Here is a 26,963-nt window from a genome sequence, read left to right on the forward strand (position 1 = left end):
TTTTTGCTTTGACTGATTTATAAAATGCTTCTGTGCTTTATCTTGCAAGTATACCACCTTCTCAAATTATTTAGACAGTTTATCATACACAAAAACCTTTTGTTCAATCTATTTTTCCACTCCAGGTTTAGAAGTACTGAAAGCAGTTTTTGACAGAGGCATTGCTGCTTTTGATATCCAGCTGTCACTTCTAGGCATACACGTTTGCATTTTTTAAACTATAAAAACCTGCAAAATCTGTTTGGACTGGATGAACACACCACAAATAGAGATTGATCTTTCAAAACTATTTTAAGCTATTGGCTATCTTCGGCCACAGTAAGCACTGCACTCATTTGTGTCTTCACTAAGACGTCGCTGGTGCTCAGCATTCCTTTCTCGCTGAGGTATTTCATTAAGAGAGATCGACTCCGCCATGTTACCTTAACTCCATATTCGTCCTCAGGAGTGTCCTCGACCAGCACAGATGTAGCCTCAAAGTCATTAGAAATATCCTCACCAACATGATTACTAAATGGGCCAGGAGTAAAGCTATCCATCTGGGGCAGACAATAATTATGGGCCTCAGTGGAGGGCTGTTCTGGAGTGCATCTCTCTGGTGGGCTGAATGCAACTGGGTCAGCATAAGGAGATAAGGGACAGTGACAAGGATTTTCCATCCCAGCCCTAGAATTGCTTGTAGGGCTGATGGAAGCTGCAGCAGAAAGAGGTCTTGGCTGGTTATGGCATGTTTCAAAGTTTCCTGCTTGGCCACCAAAGTCCAAAAGGTGTTCTGAAGTCCCCACAGCACAGGATTCTGTTTTTGCATTCTCAAACATTAGTGGAGAAAACTTGTTGGCTGCAGGCCTCCAACGCCCTCCTGCCACCACAGGGATGGCATGGTTGGTATCCTTTATTTTCACGTTTGGGGAACCGTGGCACCACCTCTGGAGACCCAGTGATCTGGCACTCTCAAACTGTGGAATTATCTGAGAAAAATAAGCAATAATAATAAGCTAACACAAGCATCCCTATGTCAAATACCTTAACGTACACTCTTAGTAATCTTTGCAATAGTTCTGCAACGTAAGTCTGTAGTATCCCCATAGTACAGTTGAAGGCAGTGTAAGAAATTAGCAAATGATGGATAAATGCTTCATTTATCCCGTTGCTATGCATATTCTAAATCAAGGGTTCCCAAATTTTCTACCCCCAGGGCCCATGTAAGAGGACTAAGAATTACTCAGTCACAAAATGGAAGTACAAGAGTGGAGCCATTAATAAATGGGCAGAGATGGGGATTAGCTTAATCAGCTCCTATTACCGATACCATTTTCTCATTGATAGCCAATCCCTCTTTGGAAATTGCTAGAAAGGGTTGTGCAAACATTATATGGTATTTATATTTTCTAAATATCCAGATTTTAAAAAACAAAACCAAATCTCATGCATGTGATTTACAGTAATCCTATGCATATTTTCCCAAAAGTAAGACTCACTGGGTTCAAGAGGTTACATCCAAGTAAATGTGCATGCAATTGTTACCTTATTATTTTATTTATTATTTCCCTCTGATGAAGAGAAGTAAGGCACCAAACTGCCAGAATTATGAGCAAAATAAGCACCGTAATGGTTTCATAGCTGCAAGCTGAGCTCTGCCTTGTCTTCTGTTGGCAATTTCCAGACAGAGAGTTATGTTAAGTCTGTTGCAACAAAATCAGTGTCGCACAGCACCATAAAATACTCGGCATCTGCTTAGTGGTCAAGAACCTACTTCTGATACAAATGTTGAAACAGAGTAAAGTTTGAAATGTTTTATGAACAGAATTCCACTGAAATAACTGTCACCAGGGCTGAAAGAGAATTTGGGGGTAATGAAACAGTTTTAAACTATTTTGTAGGCCAAAATAATCTAAAGCGATAGTTGTACAGGTAAAGAGAGATGAGAATAATTAACAAGAGCTGGGTTTTCCAAGGAAATATGGGCAGGCAAGCTTTAAAAAAATGATAATAACAACTTGTGGTCTTATTTTGTAAGGCAAGGGCAGGATAGTGAGCTTTTGAACACAGAGCACAGAAAACAGTGAGGACACCAAGCAAGCGCTGCAATTGTGCATTAACAGTATATTCCCACAATATAAAGGAAAAGACAAGAAGACCATACCCAAGTACTCCCAATCTGATTTACTGGTTTGGTGGGTACACATCTTGGACTGCCCCCTGGATGAAGTGGCGTCCCATAGGGGTACACAAGGCCCTCTTTGGGGGCCTCAGTGAACAAGAGCTCTCCTTTCCATCCTTTGCTTACACGCCTCCTCTTTGGAGGCATCAACAGCTTCGAATAAAATGTTCAGCTTCATGGTGTCCCCCGATGTCAGCGGGGAAAAACCGAATGGCCCTCCTTAGAGCAGGACAATCTGCTTCTAGACCTGCAGAGAGAAAAACAGTGCGCTTCTGCCATCAATTGTTTGCTTGAGATCTTCTTGTGTTCTATCTAAACCACAACGATCTCCACAAAAATGAATTTATTTTTAATACGGTGGACCCCCCTCCCTTGGGTGCCTTCTGACGCTCCTGATCATAGCTGTCAACTTTTCCCTTTTCTTGTGAGGAATCCTATTTGGAATAAGGGAATTTCCCTTAAAAAAAGGGAAAAGTTGACAGCTATGCTCCCGATTCTTAACTTTTTTTAAAGAAACTGAGGGGGGGGGCCCTCTCCAACCCATCTGCCCCCCTTGGTTCCCTGGCAGCCCTGCTAATAATAATAATAATAATATTAATAATAATTTATTTATACCCCGCCCATCAGCCACTCTGGGCGGCTTCCAACAAAACACTCAAATACAATAACCTATTAAACATTATAAGCTTCCCTAAACAGGGCTGCCTTTAGATGTCTTCTAAAAGTTGGGTAGTTATTTTTCTCTTTGACATCTGATGGGAGAGCGTTCCACAGGGCGGGTGCCACTACCAAGAAGGCCCTCTGCCTGGTTCCCTGTAACTTGGCTTCTCGCAGTGAGGGAACCTCCAGAAGGCCCTTGGAGCTGGACCTCAGTGTCCGGGCATAACTATGGGGGTGGAGACGCTCCTTCAGGTATACCGGGCCGAGGCCGTTTAGGGCTTTAAAGGTCAGCACCAACACTTTGAATTGTGCTCGGAAACATAATGGGAGCCAATTTAAGTCTTTCAAGACCAGTGTTATACAGTCCTGGCGGCCGCTCCCAGTCACCGGTCTAGCTGCCGCATTCTGGATTAATTGCAGTTTCCGTGTCACTTTCAAAGGCAGCCCCTCATAGAGCGCATTGCAATAGTCCAAGCGGGAGATAACCAGAGCTTGCACCACTCTGGTGAGACAGTCCATGGGCAGGTAGGGTCTCAGCCTGCGTACCAGGTGGAGTTGGTAGACAGCTGCCCTGGACACAGAATTGACCTGTGCCTCCATGGACTGCTGTGAGTCCAAAATGACTCCCAGGCTGCGCACCTGGTCCTTCAGGGGCACAGTTACCCCATTCAGGACCAGGGAATCCTCCACACCTGCCCGCCCCCGTCCCCCCAAAACAGTACTTCTGTCTTGTCAGGATTCAACCTCAATCTGTTAGCCGCCATCCATCCTCCAACCGCCTCCAGGCACTCACACAGGACCGTCACCGCCTTCACTCAGTGGCGTAGTGTGGGGGGTGCAGGGGGGGCCGGCCGCACCGGGTGCAACATCTGAGCGTTAGGGTTAGGGGGTGCAAATCCACGGGTTAGGGGGTGCAAATCCACGGGTTAGGGGGCGCAAATCCACGGGTTAGGGGGCACAAATCCACGGGTTAGGGGGTGCAAATCCACGGGTTAGGGGGCACAAATCCACGGATTAGGGGGCGCAAATCCACGGGTTAGGGGGCGCAAATCCACGGGTTAGGGGGCGCAAATTACTTGCCTTGCCCCGGGTGCTGACAACCCACGCTACGCCACTGCCTTCACTGGTTCTGATTTAAAAGACAGGTAGAGCTGGGTATCATCTGCATATTGATGGACACCCAGTCCAAACCCCCTGATCTCTCCCAGCCCCTTTCCTTCTTTCGGCTGAACATGTGGCCCGCAGCCTCCTTGAGAGGGTCCTGCCGCGCCCCCCCCCTCCCCGAGGATCCCCCCCCCCCCCGCTTGGGCGCCGCGCCGCCAGACGCACCGCGCTCTCGGAGGGATCCCGCCGCAGCCCTGTCTCCGCCCACAGCCCGCTGAGGCTCCGCCCCCGCTCTGGGCACCCTGACGTTTCCCGCTCTTCTTCTGCCCCGATGCCGATTGGCCCCGGCGCGTCACGTGACGCGGACCGAGCTCTCCGGGCGCCAAATTCAAACAACCGGGACGGAGGAAGGAAAAGGCGGCGGCGGCGGGCGAAGGGCGAAGGGCGAAGAGGCCGCGGCCCGAAGAGGCAGGCGGCGCTTGCCCAAGACACGCGCGCGCGCGCCCGCCCCGGCAGGAGCCAAGCGCGGGGTCCCCCTCCCGCCCCGGAGCCGAGCGGCGAAGCCCGAGGAGGAGATTCCCGGCCGGGAGCGAGCGAGCGAGGCGGCGCTGCCGAAGGTGACGTAAGCTCGGCGTCTCAACGGCGCTTTCGGTTAAGGCGCTAGTCCTGCGCGAACTCGCCCCGCGGCCGGGAGGGGCCTCGGCCGGAAGGGCGCGGGGCGAAGGAGCCCCAGAAAGGCCCCCGAGGGGCGCTGCTGGTGCTACTGTTAGTATTACTAATACTGCTATTATATTCATACCCCACCTTTTTCTCTGCTAAAGACGTAGAAAAACCAATCATAAAAACCCTAAACACTGTTACAGATAGGTAGCCGTGTTGGTCTGCCATAGTCAAAACAAAAAAAAAATTTTTTTCCTTCCAGTAGCACCTTAAAGACCAACTAAGTTAGTTCTTGGTATGAGCTTTTGTGTGCATGCAAGGTATCTGAAGAAGTGTGCATGCACACGAAAGCTCATACCAAGAACTAACTAGTTGGTCTTTAAGGTGCTACTGGAAGGAAAAAATTTTTTTGTTTTGACCCTAAACACTGATAGAATTAAAACTAGACACACGTATAAAATCTGTTTAAAACATACCAGTAACTACAATAAAAACTGCACAGCACCAGCCCTTTCATAGAAGTATGTGGTTTTCCTACAACGACAAAGAGAGAGAAAAGCTTAACAGTAATTGCTATTGAATCTCCAGCTTTTGCCTGACTCTGTCCCTTGCTTCACCCACGCCCCCTTGGGCAAGGCTGGGAATATGAGGGTGTTTTATGGGCAGCAGCAGCGAGGTGCAATTATTGCTTGTTATTGTTTTTGTTGGTGGCAAGGGAAAAAATGGTATGTAAATAGGAGAATTCCTAGATGTCAAGATCCGGTTTGGGCAAGTACAGTACTCTTTGGTGCAAGAACCCCAGCACAGGTTTTAAATCACAGAATGTGCAGCAAAGCAAGGAAGTATAAGCTGTTAGACCTTTAAAATATGCCTTCTAAATTCCTTCCAAAGTTCCCCTTTTCCCCAGCGTAGAAAAAAAGTAAGGTATTAATGGTTTATTTATAAACTCCAAAGACCAAGTTCATACGCTTTTCCATACAGCAGTCAGAAAATATTGCATAGGCAGTAAAACCTGATTTAGTTGCAATAGTGGGAGTTCCTAAATTATTGGTATAGGAACACAATAATGGCTTGTAAGAGCCATGCAGTCTGAGCTGTAGCAACCAGCTCAAAACCTTTGCACACTTTGAACTTCTCTGGTAGACTGAAGGGGAACAAAGGCTTGATTACCTAGTCCCTCCCAAGGTGAGAAAAGCCTAGCGGGTGACAGCTTATTCTGTGGTTTTAACACTTTCATGCATTGATTAGCCTTAAGCATGTTGGTTATATCAGGCTAGTTATCCCACAGTTTTCTTACAAAAGAATGCAAGCATTCTGCAAAGCAAGATTGGGGTATTTATGAAGGCAGAAAATGACAGCAATCTGTCAAAAAAACACTATGGCAGAGACTACATGGTACACATGCATCAGCACAACCAGACACCTTCATCTGCCCTAACTGCATCCAAAACATGTCTTTCCCATAGTGGTCTAGAGACACACCATGTGCTGTAACTCTCCAATGGTTTGCTTTCACCTCCCAAAGCACAGTCTTCCATTGTCTCCTGAGACAAATGGATACCAACTAACATTCTCTTAAGCTGGCCCAAAAAAGCATGAATCGGCATCACTTGTATAATAAGTAGAATAAATATTAAAAGCATTTTCCTTTTCCTTCTGGCTGATCAGCCATGCTGAACTTCTGGGGAGAAGTGCTAAGTCTTGAGCAGTTCTGGAGTTAGTACTAAATAATAAATAAATGCACCTCTTTGGGGTTGCAATTCTACATACACTTACCTGGAAATATGTTCTAATGAACTTCAGACAATGATGTATATGATCAGCTACATAAACAGGCAACTTTGAATAAACTGTTCATGTGTAAACAAATGGATGGGCAAAGAAGGTCGTTACTACCCAGTCCTTTTGCTCAATCATCAATGTCAACTGCAACAAGAGTTTACAAAGTTACGAAGTCCTTCACACGGGGTGATTATAATAGCTAAGATTTTTAAGGGGATGAATGTTAGCCATATTTTGAAGACTGTTCATTGTGATGCTGGGAAAAGCTTGTGTAGCTCCTATGTGCTTGATGCCGGAGGGAGAGTAGTAATAACCTCCATGGAATGTTGGGCATTCCTACTGGTTGGCCTCTGTTAACGGCTACATGGAGACTGTGGAGGGGCAGGTCTGTCACATAGGACCTTGATGAGATGAGTTCATCTTATTTTTGTGCTCCATTTGGTGAGAGAATGTTGTTATTAATTACTCTATCATTAGCAGCTTGCTGAGCTAGCTCCCTTGGGAAATACCTTCCAGTTTAGTTATTCCTGAACATTTGAGCCTCGTTACCATGGGGATAGGGACGCGGGTGGCGCTGTGGGTTAAACCACAGTGCCTAGGACATGCTGATCAGAAGGTCGGTGGTTTGAATCCCTGCGATGGGGTGAGCTCCCGTTGCTCGGTCCGTGCTCCTGCCAACCTAGCAGTTCGAAAGCATGTCAAAGTGCAAGTAGATAAATAGGTACCGCTCCGGTGGGAAGGTAAACGGCATTTCCATGCGCTGCTCTGGTTTGCCAGAAGCGGCTTAGTCATGCTGGCCACATGACCCGGAAGCTATACGCCGGCTCCCTCGGCCAATAAAGCGAGTCGGTCACGACTGGACCTAATGGTCAGGGGTCCCTTTAACTTTACCGTGGAGATAAGACAAATGTATACGTCCCTCTTGTTCTCCATTAAATCTGATCAGTTACATCTATGTTCACCAGAATAGCCACGAGAGCAAAGATTTTTGATTTCAAGAAACGACAGTTGGATAGATTTTTGAAGAATGGCTGGTGCTTTCTCAAATGGTTGTCCTTCAGCTCAGGAACATGTTTCCCCTTTTCCTCTATTTGTTATTTCAATGTGGGACTTTCCCCGCCAGTTCTTCTGGGGCAGAGGTTTTCAAAATTGAACTGGGGAGGAACCGTAATGGCGGAGTTTGCTCATTACTGCTGCTCTTCCCTTGTTTTGTATGTATGGTTGCAGGAGTATTTGGGATGCGTTCTGAAGTGAATTCTGGCAAAGCAGAATGAGCTTGGCCAAAGCCTTACATGAACCAAGAGCTGGCCATGTTCTGAGGTGCAAAGACTTCTGATGGAGGCAGCCAATACAGTTTTCTTCGGGTGATACTGGGATTAAAGGTAAAGGGACCCCTGACCATTAGGTCCAGTCGTGACTGACTCTGGGGTTGCGGCGCTCATCTCGCTTTACTGGCTGAGGGAGCCTGCGTACAGCTTCCGGGTCATGTGGCCAGCATGACTAAGTCGCTTCTGGCGAAACAGAGCAGTGCACGGAAACGCTGTTTACCTTCGCACCGGAGCGGTACCTATTTATGTACTTGCACTTTGACGTGCTTTCGAACTGCTAGGTTGGCAGGATTTTATCGCATATCCTTGCAGGATCAGCTTTTTTCCAGGGGAAAAGTAATGGCAAAGGCATGAAATGGGGACAACTCGATGAAATGGGGACAACTCGAATTCTTTTTACATGGCATAGCAAGAGTTTTTATCTTACATGAGACAGGAAGAACAGAGAAGGACTTCTTGATTAGAGTATATTCTAGTGTTGTAATTTGTATGGTGTGACAAAGTATTTTCCTTTCATTCATTATATTCTGAATGCTCTTATGGGTGAATAATGCAAAGACATTCAAGACGCTTGTAACAGTTCTTGTTTATTATATACTGCAAAATGAAATTAAGAAATTTATTTTAAAATAAATAAATACCGGGATTGTGAAGCATTTTATCTCATTTCCTTGCAGGATCAGCTTTTTTCCAGGGAAAAAGTAGTTGCCAGGACATTGCCAGCTGTTTCCAGTACTTACGGGAGGAAATGGGGAAAACCTCAAATAATACACTAGTAAAAATCAATGAAACTCTTAGTCCCGTCTATTTATGGCTTTAAAGGTAATAATAACCAGTGCCTTGCATTGTGCCCAGAATACAAGCAGGAGCTCCCGGTTTAACAGACACTTGCTAACCCATTCCCATCAGAAGGTGGACTGCTCCATTTGTACTGGTTGAAGCTTCTGAACTATCATTAAGGGTAGCCCTACATTAAGAACATTTCAGTAATCTAGACTCAAAATTATAAAGGCAAGAATGACTTCAGCTTCTGAATCTGGAAAGAGGCTGGAGCCTTCTCCCTCAGTTTAGGTGAGAATCAGTGCTGTCTTACGGATGACGATATACATGGTGCAAAAATCAAGGTTTGCCAGCTTCTGTGCTTGCCTCTGCTTGATGGTGAGTGGAGGCTCACCATCAATGAAAGCAGAGCCTACCACATTGGCAGGGCTAAAAATTGGCGCCTAAAAATTATCCATTTGTGAGCACCTCAAAAGGTCTAGGTGACCTTTTCTGCGGCTGGCTGACACTCAAGGGTTACTGAAATGTATGTGCTTTGAAGCCTCAAAGCCTATGTTAAGGATAGGTCATATGTTAAGGAGTTTAACAATAAAGAGTAGAGTGTTTTGAAAACTGAAGTACTTTTATTGTAAACACCAAATTAAACAAGTATTAACAATTTCCGTTCATACTTGTTTAATTTGTGTGAAATTAACAATGTGTCACTTTTGTGAATTGCATATTAGTTCATGCTTATCAAAATAATAAATAAAAAGTGTTGCTGACCCTCCCCAGAAATGGCAACTAGACCTTCTGTTTTGGTGCCCACAACCCAGGTCCCAGGAGCCATTTGGCTCCTAGCTTTTTTCCTATCCCAATTTCTAACACTGCACATATTTTCATCATGAAAATATTTTAGTTAGTTAATAAGTTAGATATGAGATTGATATCCTACCCCTCAGTATTAGTGCTCGCAGACGTAGAGCAGCTTGAAGAAATATTTTTTTAAAAGTAAAAATAAAACAATTCAGAAACAGTTTAAAATAGTAGAGCTGTAAAAACACATTGGCAATAGGATTAAAATCTTAGTGCTCAAAGACAAAAGTGTCAGGCGCTTGGGTGTAACTGAACCAGCGCTTCCAAGGCCCATCTCCTGCACTTTGCCGCTTGCTTTTCCATAGGTCTGGGACCTCAGGAGGGCAGGCAGACGGGGCCCTCTAGGCTGTCCAGGAGGAATTGCACTTGATGTACTAGTCCGACAGGGTGGAAAGCAATTCATGCCAGATCAAACAGCACCTTCAAGCTTTGAGTGCCACTCCATCCACAACAGAATAGCATCCTTTGAATTACCCACTAACTGTACTTCCATCTTTTCTGAATTCAGCTGCAGTTTATTTGCTCACATCCCATCCAAACTTTTATAGCTAGCAGCATATTTTTTATGGTAATGAGAAAGCCTGATAGCACATTCCCTCCAAGAATAAGGAAATTATAGTCTTATTCTGAGCTTTAATTTCTTTATTTCCTTAATTTTGCTAAGCCTCGCACACAAACCACAAAAGTTACTGGCCCAAATGAAAAGTTAGTAGCTGCCTGACTGTTCATATCTGGGTCGGTCATTTCTAGCACATTAATGTTCCCAAAGGGAGAGGGGAATCCAGTTCTAAATTCCAGTTTGGAAAACTTTCCTTGCCTGGTCCAGCTAACATACCATAGGCAACCCAGTCAATGCATAACAACAGTGGCAAACCATATGCTTTTGGGAAGCCACCAACAGGGCCTGCGATGCAGTAGCCTTTGTGTTGCTCCCCATCAAATTATATTCAGAGACGTACTGTTTCTGAAACTTTGAGGTTGCATATGTATCATTAATCAGCTCTTATTTCACATACCTGTATTTACTGTAGAGCACTATTTGATCCTGAGGTAGAGTAGTGGGACGGGACCCACTGGTCCAAGGTGGGGCACAATATTAAGAAATGGATCCTCAAAAACATGTTTGGGTTAAAAGTGGACCCAAGGTTTGAAAAGGTTGAAGATTCCTACTGTAGAACACCATTCATTAATTAGAAAAGCATATTGCAGGAAACCTAGCAGCTGATTTCAAGACACTCCCTCGCAATTTGTCACATGTTCTCATAACTGGACAGAAATGTTGTTCTTTGTGTTTTTCAGGTTCCTTCATTCTGTCCTCAATGGAGATTGACTGCACAGGTCAAGGATGAAGAGCAGCTCTCACAGGCCCCTGATTCTCAAGAGACGGAAGCTGTCTTTCCCCCATAGCGATGCAGCAAGCGCCTTAGCAGGAGATGAGCCAAGTGGCCAGAATGTTGGGTCGCCTAAGCAGGAAGAAGCAAAGCCTAAGGAGCACGGCACAGACAAAACGGAACCTGAAAATCGAGAAGTCCCTGTGGGGGGGATTAAGATAATAGACCACCCGACCTTGTCAGATGCCCAGGTGGTAGCTATTCCTGCTAACACAGATGTCCAAAGTATCATTGATGCTCTAACAGCCAAGGGGAAAGAATCTGGCAGTAATGGGCCTAGCAAATTTATTCTCATCAGTAGCAGCTCTCCTAGAATGGAGAGAAGAGAGTTCAAGAATCTTTTCAAATCCGATGAGGAGCACAGCACTGTCCACAACCAGGCAGAAGAGGATGACAAGTACATTGGGCAAAGCTCTGCATTAATGGAAGAGTTGCTGTCTATGGATGGACGAGAACCGGAGGAAAACAGTATGTAGTTCTTTTTCTTATGAAACATGGGGCAGCCCTCTCTTTGCTTGACTGCTGCTAGTTGGTGGGGGGAGGGACAGGGCCTATGGGGGGGGGAGGAAGGGTGGCTTTTAGGCAGTGCATTTTGGGTCTACTCACCAGTATGGAGTACCATCACCTCTTTTGTGCTGGCACCCACAACGCATATATCAAGATGTCAGTAGTGGCACCTCTTTTTTAACCCCAAAAGCACTGCTTTTAGGAGAGAGGAGTTGGTGCAAAATACAGTATTCCAAAATGGCAAAGAGGGTGGTGGTGGAAAGTGTACCAGGTATTATCCGTTCCCTTACTTACCTGTGTGCAGTGCTCTGTCCTGGAGCCCCAGGTTGGTGGGAGTGGAGGGTGCTGTTGGGTGCTTGTGCCCTGGAGTCTTGAAGCAGGGAACCTGTTCTAAGCAGAGAGGCATTAGCCTGTCCTCACAACAGATTGCTCTTCTGTACAAAGTGCTCTTTTTGTGTGCAAAGTGCACTTTCCTCATAGTCTCCCATCTCTAAAGTCGCCGCTTGAGAGTGGCAAGTGTGCAGAGCATCAGGCCAGAGATATATAACCCCATTCAATGTACCCTGTAATTGGCAATTAAAGTGGAAGTGTCTTTATGTGCGAATAATATGAAAATGAGGGACGCAGGTGGCGCTGTGGGTTAAACCACAGAGCCTAGGACTTGCCAATCAGAAGGTTGGCGGTTCGAATCCCCGCAATGGGGTGAGCTCCCGTTGTTCAGTCCCTGCTCCTACCAACCTAGCAGTTCAAAAGCACGTCAAGTGCAAGTAGATAAACAGGTACCTTCCGGCGGGAAGGTAAACAGCGTTTCCGTGTGCTGCTCTGGTTCGCCAGAAGCGGCTTAATCATGCTGGCCACATGACCTGGAAGCTGTATGCCGGCTCCCTCGGCCAATAAAGCGAGATGAGCGCCGCAACCCCAGAGTCGTCCACGACTGGACCTAATGGTGAGGGGTCCTTTTACCTTTTAATATGAAAATGATAGCAGGCTGTGACTGGATGGTGCTTTGCATCATGTATTATAATCTGTTGTGGCAGCATGGGTAGGAAAGGCAGAAGTACAGGGGAAGCTGTTTGTTACATTTCCCCTCTTGGGGAAATGGATTTCCTTGCACCGGGTTCAGAGCAAAGTAGTTCCTTTGACAGGGGCATGTTTATGGTACAAATATAGGAAATGGAGGAGGTCACAATTCTGCTACTTTGAATGTGGTAGGCAGGAAAAATTGTGGTGGAACTAGAACAAATTGTTCCAGGCAAGGAACCAGGCAGCCTTAAGGATAACATAGCAAAAGCGGGGGACCTTATGGTTTAAATCTGCGGATGTCAGTTTCCAGTCTTTAAATTATATATTGTCTTTTACTAAAGATTCATAAAAGACTGGTAAAATCATAGCACCATAGAATTATAGAGTTGGAGGGGACCCCAAGGCTCATCTAGTCTAACCCCTTGCATTCCAGGAATTACAACATATAATAATGGGAATAGAATCTAGTACAGTCAAACCTTGGTTCTCAAACGGCTCCATTTTCGAATGTTTCGGCTCCTGAACGCTGAAAACCCGGAAGTAAATGTTCCGGTTTTTGAACGTTTTTCGGAACCTGAATGTCCAACGCAGCTTCTGCTTGAGTACAAGAAGCTCTTGCAACCAGTCGGAAGCTGCGCCTCCGTTGTTGAACGTTTCAGAAGTTGAATGGTCTTCCAGAACGGATTACGTTCAACAACCGAGATTGACTGTTCTCCTTCAACAATAATATATACATTCTTAAATTTCTGTCTATCAGACTGTACTTCAAGGCACAGAAGCAGGACCAATAATATGTTGGCAACCATAACTGTGCATGGGATTGAGCAGCAACAGTATGTGAAGCTCAATTTATTTCAAGTGCTGCTGCCCAAACTCCACTGTGGGCCTCTCTCTCTACTTAAAACTCTGAACTCTGTCTGCTTAAGGCACAAGCTTGAAGCCTTCTTTTGGGAATCTAGGACTACAGAATGAGAACTTAGAGTTTGTATTTATCTAGGCAGTGCGGAGACAACAAGCAGTGTCTTGGACAACAGTCTGACTAACATTCAGTGGCTGGGCAATATGAGCTCTAGCGGACTGAGCCCTTGCAGTGTGAAAAAAGAAACGGAGAAGGAGAACCAGACCCCCAGGCAGAAAGCTATTAAGGTAAGCAAGGTGTGCAGCCAAATAAAAGCCAAGGAAAGAGAAGCCGAGCCAGGTGTCTGTGCACAGGGCCAGACTGCAATTCAGAGACTCCTCTTGTACCTGCGCTCTCGTGAGACCAGGCTGCAGAGACCCCTCTCATCTGCTGATTTCCCAGTGTTGGTCTGCCCCCTTCTACCCACTGTAGTGAGCAGGGGAGGGAGGGAAGGAGGTAGACAGAAGGACCAGCAGTGCTTCTAGCATGGGATAAGCTGCTGCTGACTTTTTATCTTCAGGCACTTCACAATTTAAAGTGCAGAAGAGATCTCTGGATTGGTAACTGCAACCCTGCTTGGGCAAGGAGGCTCACTGCAAACTGGCTTAACACTGCAGATATTCATATTTATGGTGCCAAATGTTCCATGAAATGTCCTTGCTTAGATGGGAACCTTCATTCTTAAGTGCACCTTTCTTTCACCTGATAGCAACGGCAGGCTACTTGTTCCCAGCGTATGGGTTGCTTTAATTCATATTTGCATAATGCTATAAATAATAATGGATTGCAATTATTACATTGTAATCCTACCTTTACGTTCACCAGGGAGAGAACAGCTGGTGCAGGGTCATGCGGTGAGCAGCTGTGTTGCTTGGGAGGAATTTAAACCTGACTCATGTCCCACATTCTGTTCACTGCAGCACACTGACTATGTAGTTTCACAAACACAGTAAGGAAACCTGGGTTTTCCTAACGTAAGCCTCAATGTTATGTTTCTGCTAAATTAACCGTACATAGCATAAGAAGGTAAGACCGTTGCCATGCTGCAGTTTGGCTGGCGGCCACAGGTAGGCCTGCGAATTACAGTATTGCAACAGACTTCTGTGAAATGCTTTGCTAATGGACCTTGAGAAGAGAAGTGGACTAGGGAGATGCCTGCAGGTGGGCAGCCCAGACAATTTGCAGAAGAACTATTAGAGCCGGCTGGGGCAGCTTCCCTAAAACCGTCCTGTTCTGCCACCACTCTGCACCTCCCTGCTCCTGAGGCAGAAGTGTTGTCTGGGTGAGATGCACAGGAAGAACATGGGTTCACAGTCAGACTGAGCAGGATTTCACCCCTGCTTATCCTTTGATGAATGGAGGTTTAATCCTGCTCAGTTTGCTAGGATTCCATCCAAGCCCGCTCCTGACTCAAGCAGGGTTTGTATCCCCTGCCCACTCCCGTTTTATCCCCTCCCACCTGTCAAATTTGGCCAAGAAGGCCAATCAAAGTAAAGATCTCACTCATGGAGCCAAAAAGGTTTCCTCTCTCTGAGGAGCAGGTGGGGGCTTCACGAGTGGGGATTGGCAAGCAGGGATGCAGCCCTGTGAACTTTAAATATTTGCCCATTAAAATGGCCAACCCTAACCTATTCAGAGGTTCACTGTACATCAAAATCCAGACGCTCTTCATATAACTAACATTCTACAGGCCCTGCACCCTTCATATTGTCTTCTTGTCAGGCCGAGGAAGGTTCTGCAGCGTCTTCCTCTACTACCTCATGGCAGGAGTCCTTCTCTGAACGTCCCCCCTACTCCTATATGGCCATGATCCAGTTTGCCATCAACAGCACTGAGAAGAAGCGCATGATGCTGAAAGATATCTACACCTGGATTGAGGATCATTTCCCTTATTTCAAGCATGTAGCCAAGCCAGGCTGGAAGGTAACAAATACTGTGACCTGTAAAACTTGCATGAGGAAAAGCAAGGGGAGAAAGTGCATTATGCAAACAACTATCAGTTTTCTCCCTTTGGGTGCAAATGTTACCAGGGCTATGTGTATTCTGCAGGGGGGGGGGAATTAAAATGCTGTGCCAAGAATAGCAGAATCCTGCAACTTACATTAACCATAGAAATCAAGCACATTAACATAATTCATCTGCTTTTGCATAATTCTGTTTTTCTTGTTTTGAATAGGATTCCCCCTGTTTCTTATGTTCAGTCTGTAGCAGGCTTGGGGGCACCCCAAGGTTTGGAGAAGTACAGTCATACCTCTAGTTGTGTTAGGTTCATGTTGCGGATTTTCGGGTTGCAAACACGGCAAACCCAGAAGTGTATACTTCTGGGTTTCGCCACACACGCAGAAGCGTTCTGCACGCTTCGCACATGCGCAGGAGCACTCTATTGCATCACGCGCAGAAGCGGCGCTCTATTTACGGACTTTTCGGGGTGCGAACGGCACCCTGGAACGGATCGCGTCCATAAGTAGAGGTACCACTGTACAAAAAACATGGGGGGGGACTACAGGCGGGGGGGGGGGTTCTTAGTAGCCATGTAATGCTGACTGTGAGATCAAGGGGAAGACAAAGGCAGGTAGAACGGAAAGGGGAAGGGGAGCCTTACCAACTAATGGAAGCACTGAAAAGGAGCAGCCTGCACTGCAGTGTTTCGTTATAGGTCCATATTGTGAATAATTCCTCGAGTTTATTATCATGAGGAGGGATAAGGAGCTATGCACTCCTATTCCACACCTGTGCTTCTGAGATTTCTGCAGGTATTATCCTTCAAAGTGGGTGAACATCTTTTCAGCCAGAAATGCTACAAACCTGTGGTTGTGTATTTTTTCTTGTTTAATTTTTAAGAAAATTGAGATTCTCAGGAAGTTTTGCTGTACGATTTATTTCACTTTCTGTGCTTTCTTGATACCTGTGCAGAATTGCAGCACACACACACACACACACACACACACACACACACACATATATTCATATGCATATGCATATGCATATAGCTAATGAAACGAGGATGAAAAGCAGTTTGATATGAACAGGCATTGATGTGAACCCTTTGTGGAGTTGCATTATTGCAGAAATTAACGATCTTGATGAACCTGGTGTTTTTAGTATGCATGTGAGGTTCTATTCACTCATTCATGGTCTCTTCCCATACTGTATATTTACAATGCCTTGCCCACAAATTCCTGGGGGAGACAATGTAGATACCTGCCATCTGTGTTACGCTGTTCTAAATTATTGTGAAAGCAACTCCATGCAATTGCATGTTAGAAAGGCACACATCAGTGTGCATCACTTGATCATCTGGCATTTGAGGGTCCAATGGTTTGTGTGAAGCGACTTTACTGAAGCATATTATATGTGCTGCTTGACTTCTGATGGATTGTTCACATTTATATGGAAAACATCCATTTGTACTGCAGTCATGAAGCAATGACTATGTAAGTATTAACTGGCCTTGGGGCCATGGAAGTGAATTCAGAATATGAAATGAACCACAAAACAGCTTACTTAAATTGGCAAGCAAAATCTCCTGGTTCAGACATGCATTCTCATCAGTTCCTGACTGGAAAACCAAGCATCAATATGTGTTGCCACATAATAATCACCACAAACAGAACCCCCGCATCACCAGATGTTACCTTAACTGAAATAGTTCTCAACTTTACTCAGACTTCTTGTCTGAATAAAGCAAGGAGGGAGAAGCACTGAACAGAAAATGAGGGCTCTTTTAAACTTTGCCCTGCTGCTCAGCTGCCTTTTGCAAGAGAGATAAAAGATGCAGAGCCCTCAAATATTTCACAGTACCTTCACATAATGTATTTCACTCCTGGTACCAGTTCCAGATCCAATACAGTAATTTAGAAGAGATATTTTATTAACGAGCAAAGTTCCATATAAACACAACATCCACCAACTGAATTTAATCTTCTCTCACTGAACAAGCCAACTCAGAGGCTTGCTCTTAAGAAGCCATTCGTCTTAAAGGTACAGTAACAGATATCAGCATTGGGGAGTGTGGGCAGATGGGGCTGCACCATAGGGGAGAGGATAAGGCATGGAAATGGGGGGTGATTGGTGCAAGGGAGAGTTGAGAAAAGTAAGGAGGGTGAACGGAAAAGGGGAGTGAAGATGAAAATATGGGAGCAAAGAGGGAGGAATGGGAATGGGAGTGAAGATGAAAGCAGGGGCATGAAATGGTCTGAAGAATAATGGGGTGGTCACTTCAAAATTGAGCAGAAGGCAAAAAGGGTGCTTAGTGGTTACAATGTGTGGGAGGAGCAAGGTTGCCATGGGGCTGGTTTGTGTGCCAAGGAGCTTGCACAAGAGGAGGAGTCATGGACATGGGGGTAAAGGTGAAAATGGGTGCAAAGTAGGGCTACAGAAGAGAAGCGGCTTGAAAATCGGGTTGGAAAGGTGAAAAGTGATCTCAGCAGTTGCATGGGGCGGGAAGAGGAAGCCCTAGGGGGTTAAAGTGGGGAATATGGCAGGGGCACAGGCCCTGTAGATACAGAGGATTCAAAGCCAAGGTCTTTGTGAATTATCAAGATTTCATCTGAAGAATCCACTGATAACAAAAAACAGCCAGCATTTCTCCTTTCCCATCCAGAACTCTATAAGGCACAATCTTTCTCTTCATGACATGTTTGTTCGAGAGACATCTGCCAATGGCAAAATCTCATTCTGGACCATTCACCCTGAAGCCAACCGCTATTTGACACTGGACCAAGTTTTCAAAGTGAGTACCTTTCATGCAGAAAAGGAGATTGCCCTACCAATTCCTGATTTCTCAAGCACCTGGCTATTTCCATTCTGAGGAGGCAGGTGAAGACATGCTGGTGAGCATTGGATCACTAGGTTTGGTATTAGAAGGGAAATGGATCACTTGAATTCACAGAAAGGAAATTATTAAGTACTGGTGTGGCTATAAACCTTTTAAAAGGGTTAAGGAATGCTATCTCATTGTCTAGATAAGTGTGGGGAACATGTGGCCCTCCAAATGTTGCTGGACTTCAACTCCCATGGCCAAAGGTTAGGGATGATGGGAATTGTAGTCCAGGAATATCCAGGGGGCCACAGGATGTGGAACTAACATACTTTGATTTCAGTAAGCCTTTTGACACAAGTCCTCCATGAAATTCTTGCAGAGAAGCTGGTAAAAATTGGGCTGCAGAAGATTATTGTTAGGTGGATTTGTAGCTGGTTGACTGACCGAACCCCAAGAGTGCTCACTAATGTTTCCTCATCATCCTGGAAAAAAGTGACAAATGGGGTGCCACAGGGTTCTGTCCTGAGCCCGTTGTTGTTCTCCGTCTTTATATACAACTTGGATGAAGGAATTGAAGGGATGTTTATCAAATTAGCAGATGACACCAAACTGGGAGGGGTAGCTAATGCTGCGGAAGACAGAATCAGGGTAACAGATTGGAGACCTGAGCCAATAGTAACAACATGAATTTCAATAGGACAAATGAAAGGTTCTGCACTTAGGCAGGAAGAACCAGATGCACAAGTATAAGATCAGGGACAACTGGTTTGCCAGTGGTACATGTGAAAAGGATCCACAAGCTTAACATGACTCAACTCAGCAGCAGCAAAGAGCTAATGCTGTTCTAGGCTGTATCACTCTATTCTGCCTTGGTCAGACCCCACCTGGAATCCTTCGACCAGTTCTGGGCACCACAGTTTAAGGATAATGACAAGCTAGAATGTGTGCAGAACTATCTGACAGAGCTGTTTGACAGTGGAACTGACTACCTTGGAAGGTAGTGGACTCCTTTACTGAAGGTTTTTAAACAGCTTGGATGGCCATTTGTCTGGAATTCTTTAGCTGTGATTCCTGCATTGCAGTATAGGACCAGGTGATCCTTTGGGTCCCTTCCAACTCTGCCATGATTCTATGGTCCCCACCTCTAGTCTAGACACATGAATTCCTGGTTGCCATTGAGAAGTCATTTTTAAACATTGGGATAAAAACTGCTCCTAGGAATGAATGGAGAAATCCGATACATTAACATAATAGTCAATGGGTAGCAGTATGTCTACCCTCAAGCAAAAGGCGTTCATCTGAAAAGTTTGTTTTTCACAAATGTTCAAAAAATGTCAAATCCAGATCGTTACCTGTCATAGCAGTTTGTAAAGGGCTTGGCTGACAGAGAGGCAGCCTGTTAATGCTTCAGGCTGAAGGTTAGGCAGAGGTTTGGATTCCCTCCGTACAAAATATGTCTCAGGTTTCTTCTAAGCCAAATCCACAGCTTATTTGCATACAGAAGCCTTGCACTCCAGTGCCTTGTAGATGCAAATGGGTTGTGTGTATAAAGGTTGGCAAAATTTTAAAAGCAACACCCCCCCCCAAGACCCTAAGTAAGGAAGAAAAGGGGCTACGGTAATTTTTGCCATTTCTCCATGGATTGCTATGGACAACCCACACTTCTTTCCTTGCTAAGAGAAAGTTATGTCTGGTGGCGGAGGGTTGCATGAACCTGGAAACCCGCTTTGTGGTTTGGCCTGGTTATTTTAAAAGTTTTTGTTGAAAAGAGCCTGCTCGTCGTTCTCCCCCAGTCTAGCTTCAAACAGGGCTAACCTTCTGATCGCTGGAAGCTCTAGAAGCGTTTGGTACTGTACAAAACTTTCAGCATCCTCACAGATTGTTCTGTACTGTCTGCTGTGCCCAAATGTTCCTTTGTTCTCCGGTTTAGCTGACAATTTCCTTTTCATTCCTTTTGTATACTTGGCCACCGCCAGCCACTGGATGTGCAGTCACCAGCATCACCCGGGCTCTTGGAATCAGTAAGACCTTCCCTCCTGGTTGGGCTTGGGTTTCTTCCCTCTTTTGGTGCCTGCAGATGTATAGAGGTTGCTTTACTAGTCAGAGCTGAGATCCTCCTGCAGCTTCCCCTTCTGTGCCTCCTTCAAGTGTGTGGGAAATGCAGGGGCCGCCTTAGCTACCTACAGTCATGCTACTCGGACCGATGAGTGGATACTTAAGTTTATTCACTGCCTATTAATTTGGGGGCACAAGCAAATATTTGGTCAAATGGTGGGTTTTCAGTACATTAAAAAAACCCAAAAACCTGCAAGTGCATTTTTAGATTATTTCTCTTGTAATGCTTGGTTTAAAGGAGCAAATGAAGCCTCTTAATATATATTTCTAGAACACGGTGAGAGAGAGCACAATGGGGGGGTGAGTGGAGGGCAGGCTCATGGCATCATCGCTTGCATCCTGACAGCAGCCAACAATGCTGATAGGACTGAAACTAAAAGCTCTTTTCCATGTGATGATAATCTTGCAAATAGCTAGTTTGACTGACTCCGTGTATCAAGTGGCGCTGTCTCTGCTTGCTGCTGCTCCTTTTCTTCTGCCATTGTGCTCAAGCATGTTGAACTTGGGTAGAACGAAACACACTGCACAATTAATCTTTTTATCTTTATTTCTTCAGGCAGTGAGAGTTATCAAACTCAGCTCCTTTCTCTCTCCACCCCCCTTCCTGCCTGAAGAACAGCTGTGGAAGGAGTTCTGTTGTGCCACCTCTGTCAGGCTCTATGGGGTTTGTGGGGTGACAGTCAGCAAAGACAAGGGTGTCTGCTTGCAGCAGGAGGTGACACATATCGCCCCATAGCTCTGTAGGACTGTGCCAGTTAAATTCCTTATATTAGTTCAGCACTGCCCTCCGGATCCATACAAAGCAGTTGGGCAATTGCAGCTTCTCTAACTTTTGTTTTCTTGTCTCTCTTAATCTAAAACTAATGTAGCAGCAAAAACGGCACATTCCAGATCTACAGAAGAGTATGAGAGGCACTAGCGGTCGTAAAAATGAGCCACAGGCTGCGCGTGAGTGTATACTCTACATCTCTACCAATCCCAGAGAAAGTGGCATAATTCTTCTCCCTAACGAAACCCCAACAGTGGGTTTAATGGGAACTGTGACAAGGGCGTTTTCTACACATGTTGGAGGTATTCACCTGGTGTGCATGTGAGGGCTGGAGGGCTGTGACGGAAAAGGCAAAGCAAGGCAGGAAGCAGAGATCAGCAAAGCAAAGTTCAGGGGGTAAATGTCAGTCCTGCGTAAGGGCCAGGCAGAATTCTTAGCCTGGGGGTGAACGCCTGTGTGAAACTGCAGCCCCACAGAAGAGCCTCCAGGCACTCAGCAAAACCTGGCAGTACCTGCTACATGAGAGCACATACGCTTACTTGCAGACAGTCCCAGGTTCAATGCTTACTTCTCCACTTAAAGAAGTACAGGGAAAGGCCTCTGTTGCCCGTCAGAGTGGCACTGATCTGGCAGGATCCTGGGTTAACTCTACAGAAGGCAGCTTCATTATTCAAGATCTTTCCAAGCTTCTTCCCCTGCGTCTGTCTGGGTATAATACAAACTCCACTAACTGGCTAAGGACTGGGACTTTCTGTGTATGTGGAGACACTGAAAAATTCCCAGGTTTGAAATAAAAGGTCTATGTACAACCATAAAGCATGGTGCTAGTGATCTACTGTATTTATCGCCTTATAGGACGCACTTTTCCCCCTCCCAAAATTAAGGGGAAATGTGTGTGCGTCCTATGGAGTGAATGCAGGCTCCTTGGCTTCAGTGATAGCAACGCGAAGCCTCCGAAGCGCAGAGGGAGCTCTCCCTCCACGCTCCGGAGGCTTCAGGTTCCTTTCGCTGAAGCCAGGAGAGTCTTGCTCTCCGGGCTTCAGCTAAAGGAACCCGAAGCCTGCAGAGTGCAGCGGGAACTCGCGCTGCGCTCTGCAGGCAGCAGGTCGGGGAGCAGCGGAAAGGCTGTGTGCACCCCGGGGCTGGTGGTGAGGGAAGCTAGGCTTTCCCCACCGCCAGCCCCACAAGCGAAAGGAACCCAAGGCTATCTGGAGAGGGAGAGGGGTCGGTGCGCACCGACCCCTCTCGCTCCCCAGATAGCCGCCTGAAGCCTCCGGAGCACTCCTCCAGGAGGAGAAATGGAAGGGGCTCCGCTTCTCCTGCCGCTTCGCTGAAGGGGCGCTGCGCAGAGAGGGGGAGAATTTTTTCCCCTTGTTCTCCCCCTCTAAAACAAGGTGCGTCCTATAGAGCGAAAAATACGTGGCACTTCCCAAGCCACAACAAGCTGTCAGTAGAATACTCACAATAGTCAGTCTAGTGCTTCCATTCCCAGAAAAGCAGCAAGGAATTACTCTTGTGTGCAGTTCTGAATCGAAGGAGGACACTGATGCAACTGAGATGAAAGCAGAGATTTCCCAGTACAAAACTGGGAAGGCTCTGGTGGCTGATCAATTAAAATTGAGGAAGTACCTTTTATAGATACTGGGCTAAGACCTCTTTTTTCCTTCCTAGGCCGAAAAATGAAGCCCTTGCTGCCACGTGTCAACTCCTACCTAGTTCCAATTCACTTTCCTTTGAGTCAGTCCGTCATCCTTCAACCTTCTTCAAAGATGCCTCTTCCTGCATCCCAGGGTGCCTCAGAGACCATGCAGAGCAGCAAATCGGTGTGCATTGCTCCAAAGGTCAGACTGTATATCAGTGCCCAACTCCATGCTTGTGCCTGAGAATGAGAATAAATTTGCAGCCTGGCTGGCGGGGCAGGCATTTCCCACTTCCAGAGTGGTTCCCCTCATTCCACATTTGTACTGAGGCCTTGATTTGATAGTGCTGTTTTGTAAAGGATATTGCACTCATTGGGTATAATTGCCACAATCACCCGAGACATTATCATCATCATCAGATAAAATAAAAAAATTCCTTCCAATAGCACCTTAGAGACCAACGAAGTTTGTTATTGGTATGAGTTTTTGTGTGCATGCACACTTCCTCATATACCTTGCTGATGGGACTTCCATTGCATGCAGCTCAATGTGGTGCCTTCCATAGTTCTAGTTACAGGTAGATAGCCGTGTTGGTCTGCCGTAGTCTACGGCAGACCAACACGGCTACCTACCTGTAACTATCATCATCAGATGTATGCGTCACTTATTGTATACTATACATCACATCTTTAAGCAACTTACAAAAGATTGAGAACCAAAAAGGCATAGCAGAAAATCAAAGCAATACATTAAAACCGCTTCAATGACCCATAAAGAAACCCTCCAAAATTATGAAATTATTTAAATGGTTTTAAAAGCTCTCAAAGCAGCTTACAAAACAAATTAATTACCAGTATACACCAGTAGAAGAAGAGGTGCAAAAAACAGCTGTATTTTGTATTCCCATTTTGTATTTTTCTGTTGTGAACCACCCTGGGATCTTTGGATGAAGGGTGATATACAAATTTAATTAGTAAAGATTTAAAAATAAAATACATTTACTGCAAAACCCTATTCATTATCTACTCAAAAGGCAGTCCCATTGGGTTCATGGGGCTTACTCCCAGGTAGGATTGAAAACCTAAAGCCAGCATATAGGGATCCCAAATACGATTAAAAGCTTGAAAGAAAAGCATGAATTTTGGGGCCTAAAGGATTAAAATGGAACCTGTCTGAGGAGGGAGTTCCCCAGTGCTCTGAACAAGTCCTACAGGATTCAGAGAGCTTGAAATGAGGAGCTAACTAGCCTCCAGTTACCAGCTGCCCACGAGGGCTGCTTGGACTTGGGGGTAAAAGGCAGCATTTCTTTCACAGCTGATCCTGTTGAACGTGTGCTGCTTGTGTAGTCTAGGGACAGGGAAGCTTTGACCCTCCAGATGTTGGACCTTTTGGCTATACCTGCCTCTGGCACGTGGTCCCCCAAGTACTGGAGTGTTTCAGGGGATGAGAGTGACACTGTTCCCCAATACTAAGAGAAAGAGCAACGTCTTGCTTTGCTCTCATCTTCATATTATCAATTGCCAGGAAACGATTTCTCCTCAGTGAACACTTGTGGGAAGCTCGTTACAAACGGTTAAATGATATTAAGCAGAGCACCCATCAAGACACACGTACACGCACATCTGTATCTTAATGTAATGTCCTTAACTTTTCTGTTACTTCCTTGATTTGTGAGGTTACCAATATCTTGCTGTCAAATATACTTTACTGTCTCTCATTCTGTCTTCCTATTGCAGGTGTTGCCGTCCAGTGAAGAGCCAACCCTGCTCCCAGCTCCCATCCCCATCAAGGAGGAGACTTGTGATGGAGAGTTATCTCCATTTACACCCCAGCAGTCCATAAAGCAGGACGCCTGTTGGATCAGCAAAGAATCATTCGCCGCAGCCCTGCATATAAAAGAGGAGAGTGACAACTTTCATTCCAACACATGGGCCCCTCAGTTCCTCCCCACAGTGTCTACAAAGGTAGAGCCAGTGCAGCTGGGTGAACAACCAGACATAGTCCTTCCAGCCCCACCTGCAAAGCAGAAGAGACCATTTACAGCTCTCAAGTCACCGTCCCGGAGCAAGTTGGACACACTGGTTATAAAGAGACAAGAGAGGCAAGAAATGGGCAGGTCCAGAAGGAAACAGCACTTAGCCCTGCCTTCCTCTGAAGAACCAGTACTCCTCCTGCAACCCACCAGTAGGTCAGAGTCATGCACGGTGGGAAATGACCCTCCCTTTGCAACCGATACTCATCCTCTGGAAAGTACATCTCAGTTTAGTTGCTCTCAGGGAGAAGTCATTCCTTTTAAATCTGCAATAAAAGAGATGTTCTGCAAGCTGCCCATTTCTTCTGTACCTAGTAAAGCCCCCATAACCACCCCAGCACCATTCCTGGCAACTACTGACCCCTGGAGATTGGCACCTTTTGTCAAGGAAACTAGTGATCTGCTTTGCAGTCCTGTGAGAACCCCTCCAACCTCATTAATATCCCTTCAGGGGAACTTGGACATCCTGGGACTTGGCAGCACTCCCTTAAGGCCATCGTTATGTGATTCTCCACAGCTGCCACTCCTAAATGCAGAAACCAATGACATGGTCTCTGGGCCCTTGACCAGCTCTCCTGCAACCAGCAAACAGTCGTCCCCAGAGCTTCAGGCCTCTGCTCTTCCTGAAAACCATTCATTCTTGGAAGGCCTAGTCCTGGACACCATGAATGACAGTTTGAGCAAAATCCTACTAGATGTCAGTTTTCCTGGCCTTGAGGATGACAACTTGGGTACTGATCTCAGTTGGTCACAGTTAATTCCTGAACTGAAATGACCACATTTTGTTTATAGATTCTGGTTTAGTGCAAACCACCAAGGGACGCAGTTGGTGGGTTGTTTTTTAACAGACTCCCAAGCTGTTATCACATTAGGATGATCCTATCATATAGCTGGTCATAGAATGATCCAGAAGCTGCTTGGAGTCCTATTGGATATTGCTATTGATTGGACAGAGCCAATCCACTGGACAATCAATGACATCTAAGTCTGTTACTTACAAAACATAGTGAAAATCCCTTTTAATAGCCCTCCCATTTGATAGAGCATCTAATGTACATATGTTGGCCTTTGTATATATTTGTATATTTTAGTGCCTTTTAAAGTATAAAGATGGTGACTAAATGCAAAAGAAGATGAGATTCTTGTATGTTTAATATGTTTAATAACTGCAGAGGGAACATCAGCTGGTTCTGTTTGTAAATAAAAGAGATGCATCTGCCAAAAGTTTTCTGTTACACTACACATTAAATGCAAGTGCTCTGAAATCCTATGTGGCCTTTGGTCACTTATTTCCACTTATGGAAATAACTATAACAAATAACTATTCTTTGTTTTGTGCCTTTAATAGGAACCTAGCATGAAGGAATTTAGCAGCCAAAGCATTTCCCATTTCTATGTCCATAGGAAGAGAAAGCTTTAGCTGCACAACTTTTTATTCCAGGCTCCTGTTAAAGGAACAGGAGTAGGGCCAGGAAAAAAATACATTGGCAACCCTATTCAGAATTCATACACCAGCAGATTGAAATGTCTCCAATCAATCAGAAAAGGGAGATTTTGATTGCCATAGAGACAACTTATAAATATGCTTGGGTGGGGTTTGGAGCTGCTGCGTTTTAAATCTCACTGTCACTGCTGATGTCACTTTTCCTGAAACGCCTGGTGCTTAAATGCCCAGCAGAGCAGTTGCACGGCTTAGATGCTCTAAAATCCTCCCAGTAGGGCAAAAGTAACTTCTAACCTAGCACAGCCACACAGACAGGTACCACTTCCAAGAAGTGATTCGTGCAAGCAGGGTTGGAAAAAACATGGCCACTACCAGGTAGGAATGCCTGCCACTGTAGTCAAACCAGGTCAGATGCTGCTTCCTTTATAGGGACATGCTATTCAAAGTTTTAGAATGATTGGCTAAAGTGGGGCTCTCTGTTGTTTCATCAGCCCCAGCAGGGTCAAAAGTGAGGGGTGATGGAGGTCCAGCAATATCTGGAGGGCCAAACCAGATCCAACCCAGGCACCAATTAGCTTCCCAACTTGAGCACTTGATGTAAACTTCAGCAATTAGAGAAATGGGGAAGAGCTTCAAAAATTGATCCCGTAATCTTCATTTGGGGAAAGGGAGCACTTTTAAGCAGGAGATCAAACTTCAAACACACATTTTAAAAACTTGTTTCCCTTCTCTTATATCATATGGGTGAAAAGAAAAGAAAGCAATTGTGTGAAATGTGATTTGTCTTATGCATTGACTAGCCTTGCCTTAAAAAATAAATGAATCAATAACCCCTGCATAGAAGTACTTCAGCCACAGTCTGTGTTTGTGTTTCTTCTAACAACCTATGCAATAAAGCCAGAGTAGAAAGTGTGATTCTGAGCAGTATGTTTCCTTAGCAACTTTCATGAGTCTGCAAGGGGCCAGCATTAGCCTTTGTGAATTGGTGTCTCCTTTCCCCTATTCTTAGAGATTGATTTTCCTTCTTATGGATTGTTCTCAACAATTCCTAT

The 26,963-nt window shown here is 45.4% G+C and overlaps 2 protein-coding genes across 11 annotated transcripts; one reads left to right on the top strand and one right to left on the bottom strand.

The window, feature by feature from the left end:
- On the bottom strand, nt 1–4,188 carry RHNO1 (RAD9-HUS1-RAD1 interacting nuclear orphan 1). Of its 2 annotated transcripts, none has more exons than XM_083630777.1 (3): nt 4,151–4,188; nt 2,144–2,408; nt 1–968 (listed from the first exon to the last, which is right to left on the bottom strand). In XM_083630777.1, the coding sequence occupies exons 2-3, from the start codon at nt 2,306–2,308 to the stop codon at nt 297–299; spliced, it is 837 nt and encodes a 278-aa protein (XP_083486903.1). In that variant the 5' UTR covers nt 2,309–2,408; nt 4,151–4,188; the 3' UTR covers nt 1–296. The 2 variants fall into 2 exon arrangements, with proteins under 2 accessions (XP_083486903.1, XP_083486904.1); XM_083630778.1 differs by lacking the exon at nt 4,151–4,188 and adding an exon at nt 3,566–3,584.
- A 101-nt stretch (nt 4,189–4,289) lies between these two features.
- On the top strand, nt 4,290–26,826 carry FOXM1 (forkhead box M1). 9 transcript variants are annotated; one of them, XM_083630305.1, is made up of 10 exons: nt 4,308–4,542; nt 8,373–8,517; nt 10,630–11,189; nt 13,249–13,397; nt 14,872–15,072; nt 17,753–17,881; nt 19,888–19,932; nt 20,896–20,974; nt 22,467–22,636; nt 24,172–26,826. In XM_083630305.1, the coding sequence occupies exons 3-10, from the start codon at nt 10,676–10,678 to the stop codon at nt 25,240–25,242; spliced, it is 2,358 nt and encodes a 785-aa protein (XP_083486431.1). In that variant the 5' UTR covers nt 4,308–4,542; nt 8,373–8,517; nt 10,630–10,675; the 3' UTR covers nt 25,243–26,826. The 9 variants fall into 9 exon arrangements, with proteins under 9 accessions (XP_083486438.1, XP_083486431.1, XP_083486435.1 ...); XM_083630304.1 differs by lacking the exon at nt 4,308–4,542 and adding an exon at nt 6,699–6,808; XM_083630306.1 differs by lacking the exon at nt 4,308–4,542 and adding an exon at nt 6,711–6,752.
- Nucleotides 26,827–26,963: the final 137 nt, after the last annotated feature.

This window comes from Podarcis filfolensis (genome assembly GCF_964270895.1).
Source record: "Podarcis filfolensis genome assembly, chromosome: 9".
Lineage (NCBI taxonomy): Eukaryota > Metazoa > Chordata > Lepidosauria > Squamata > Lacertidae > Podarcis > Podarcis filfolensis.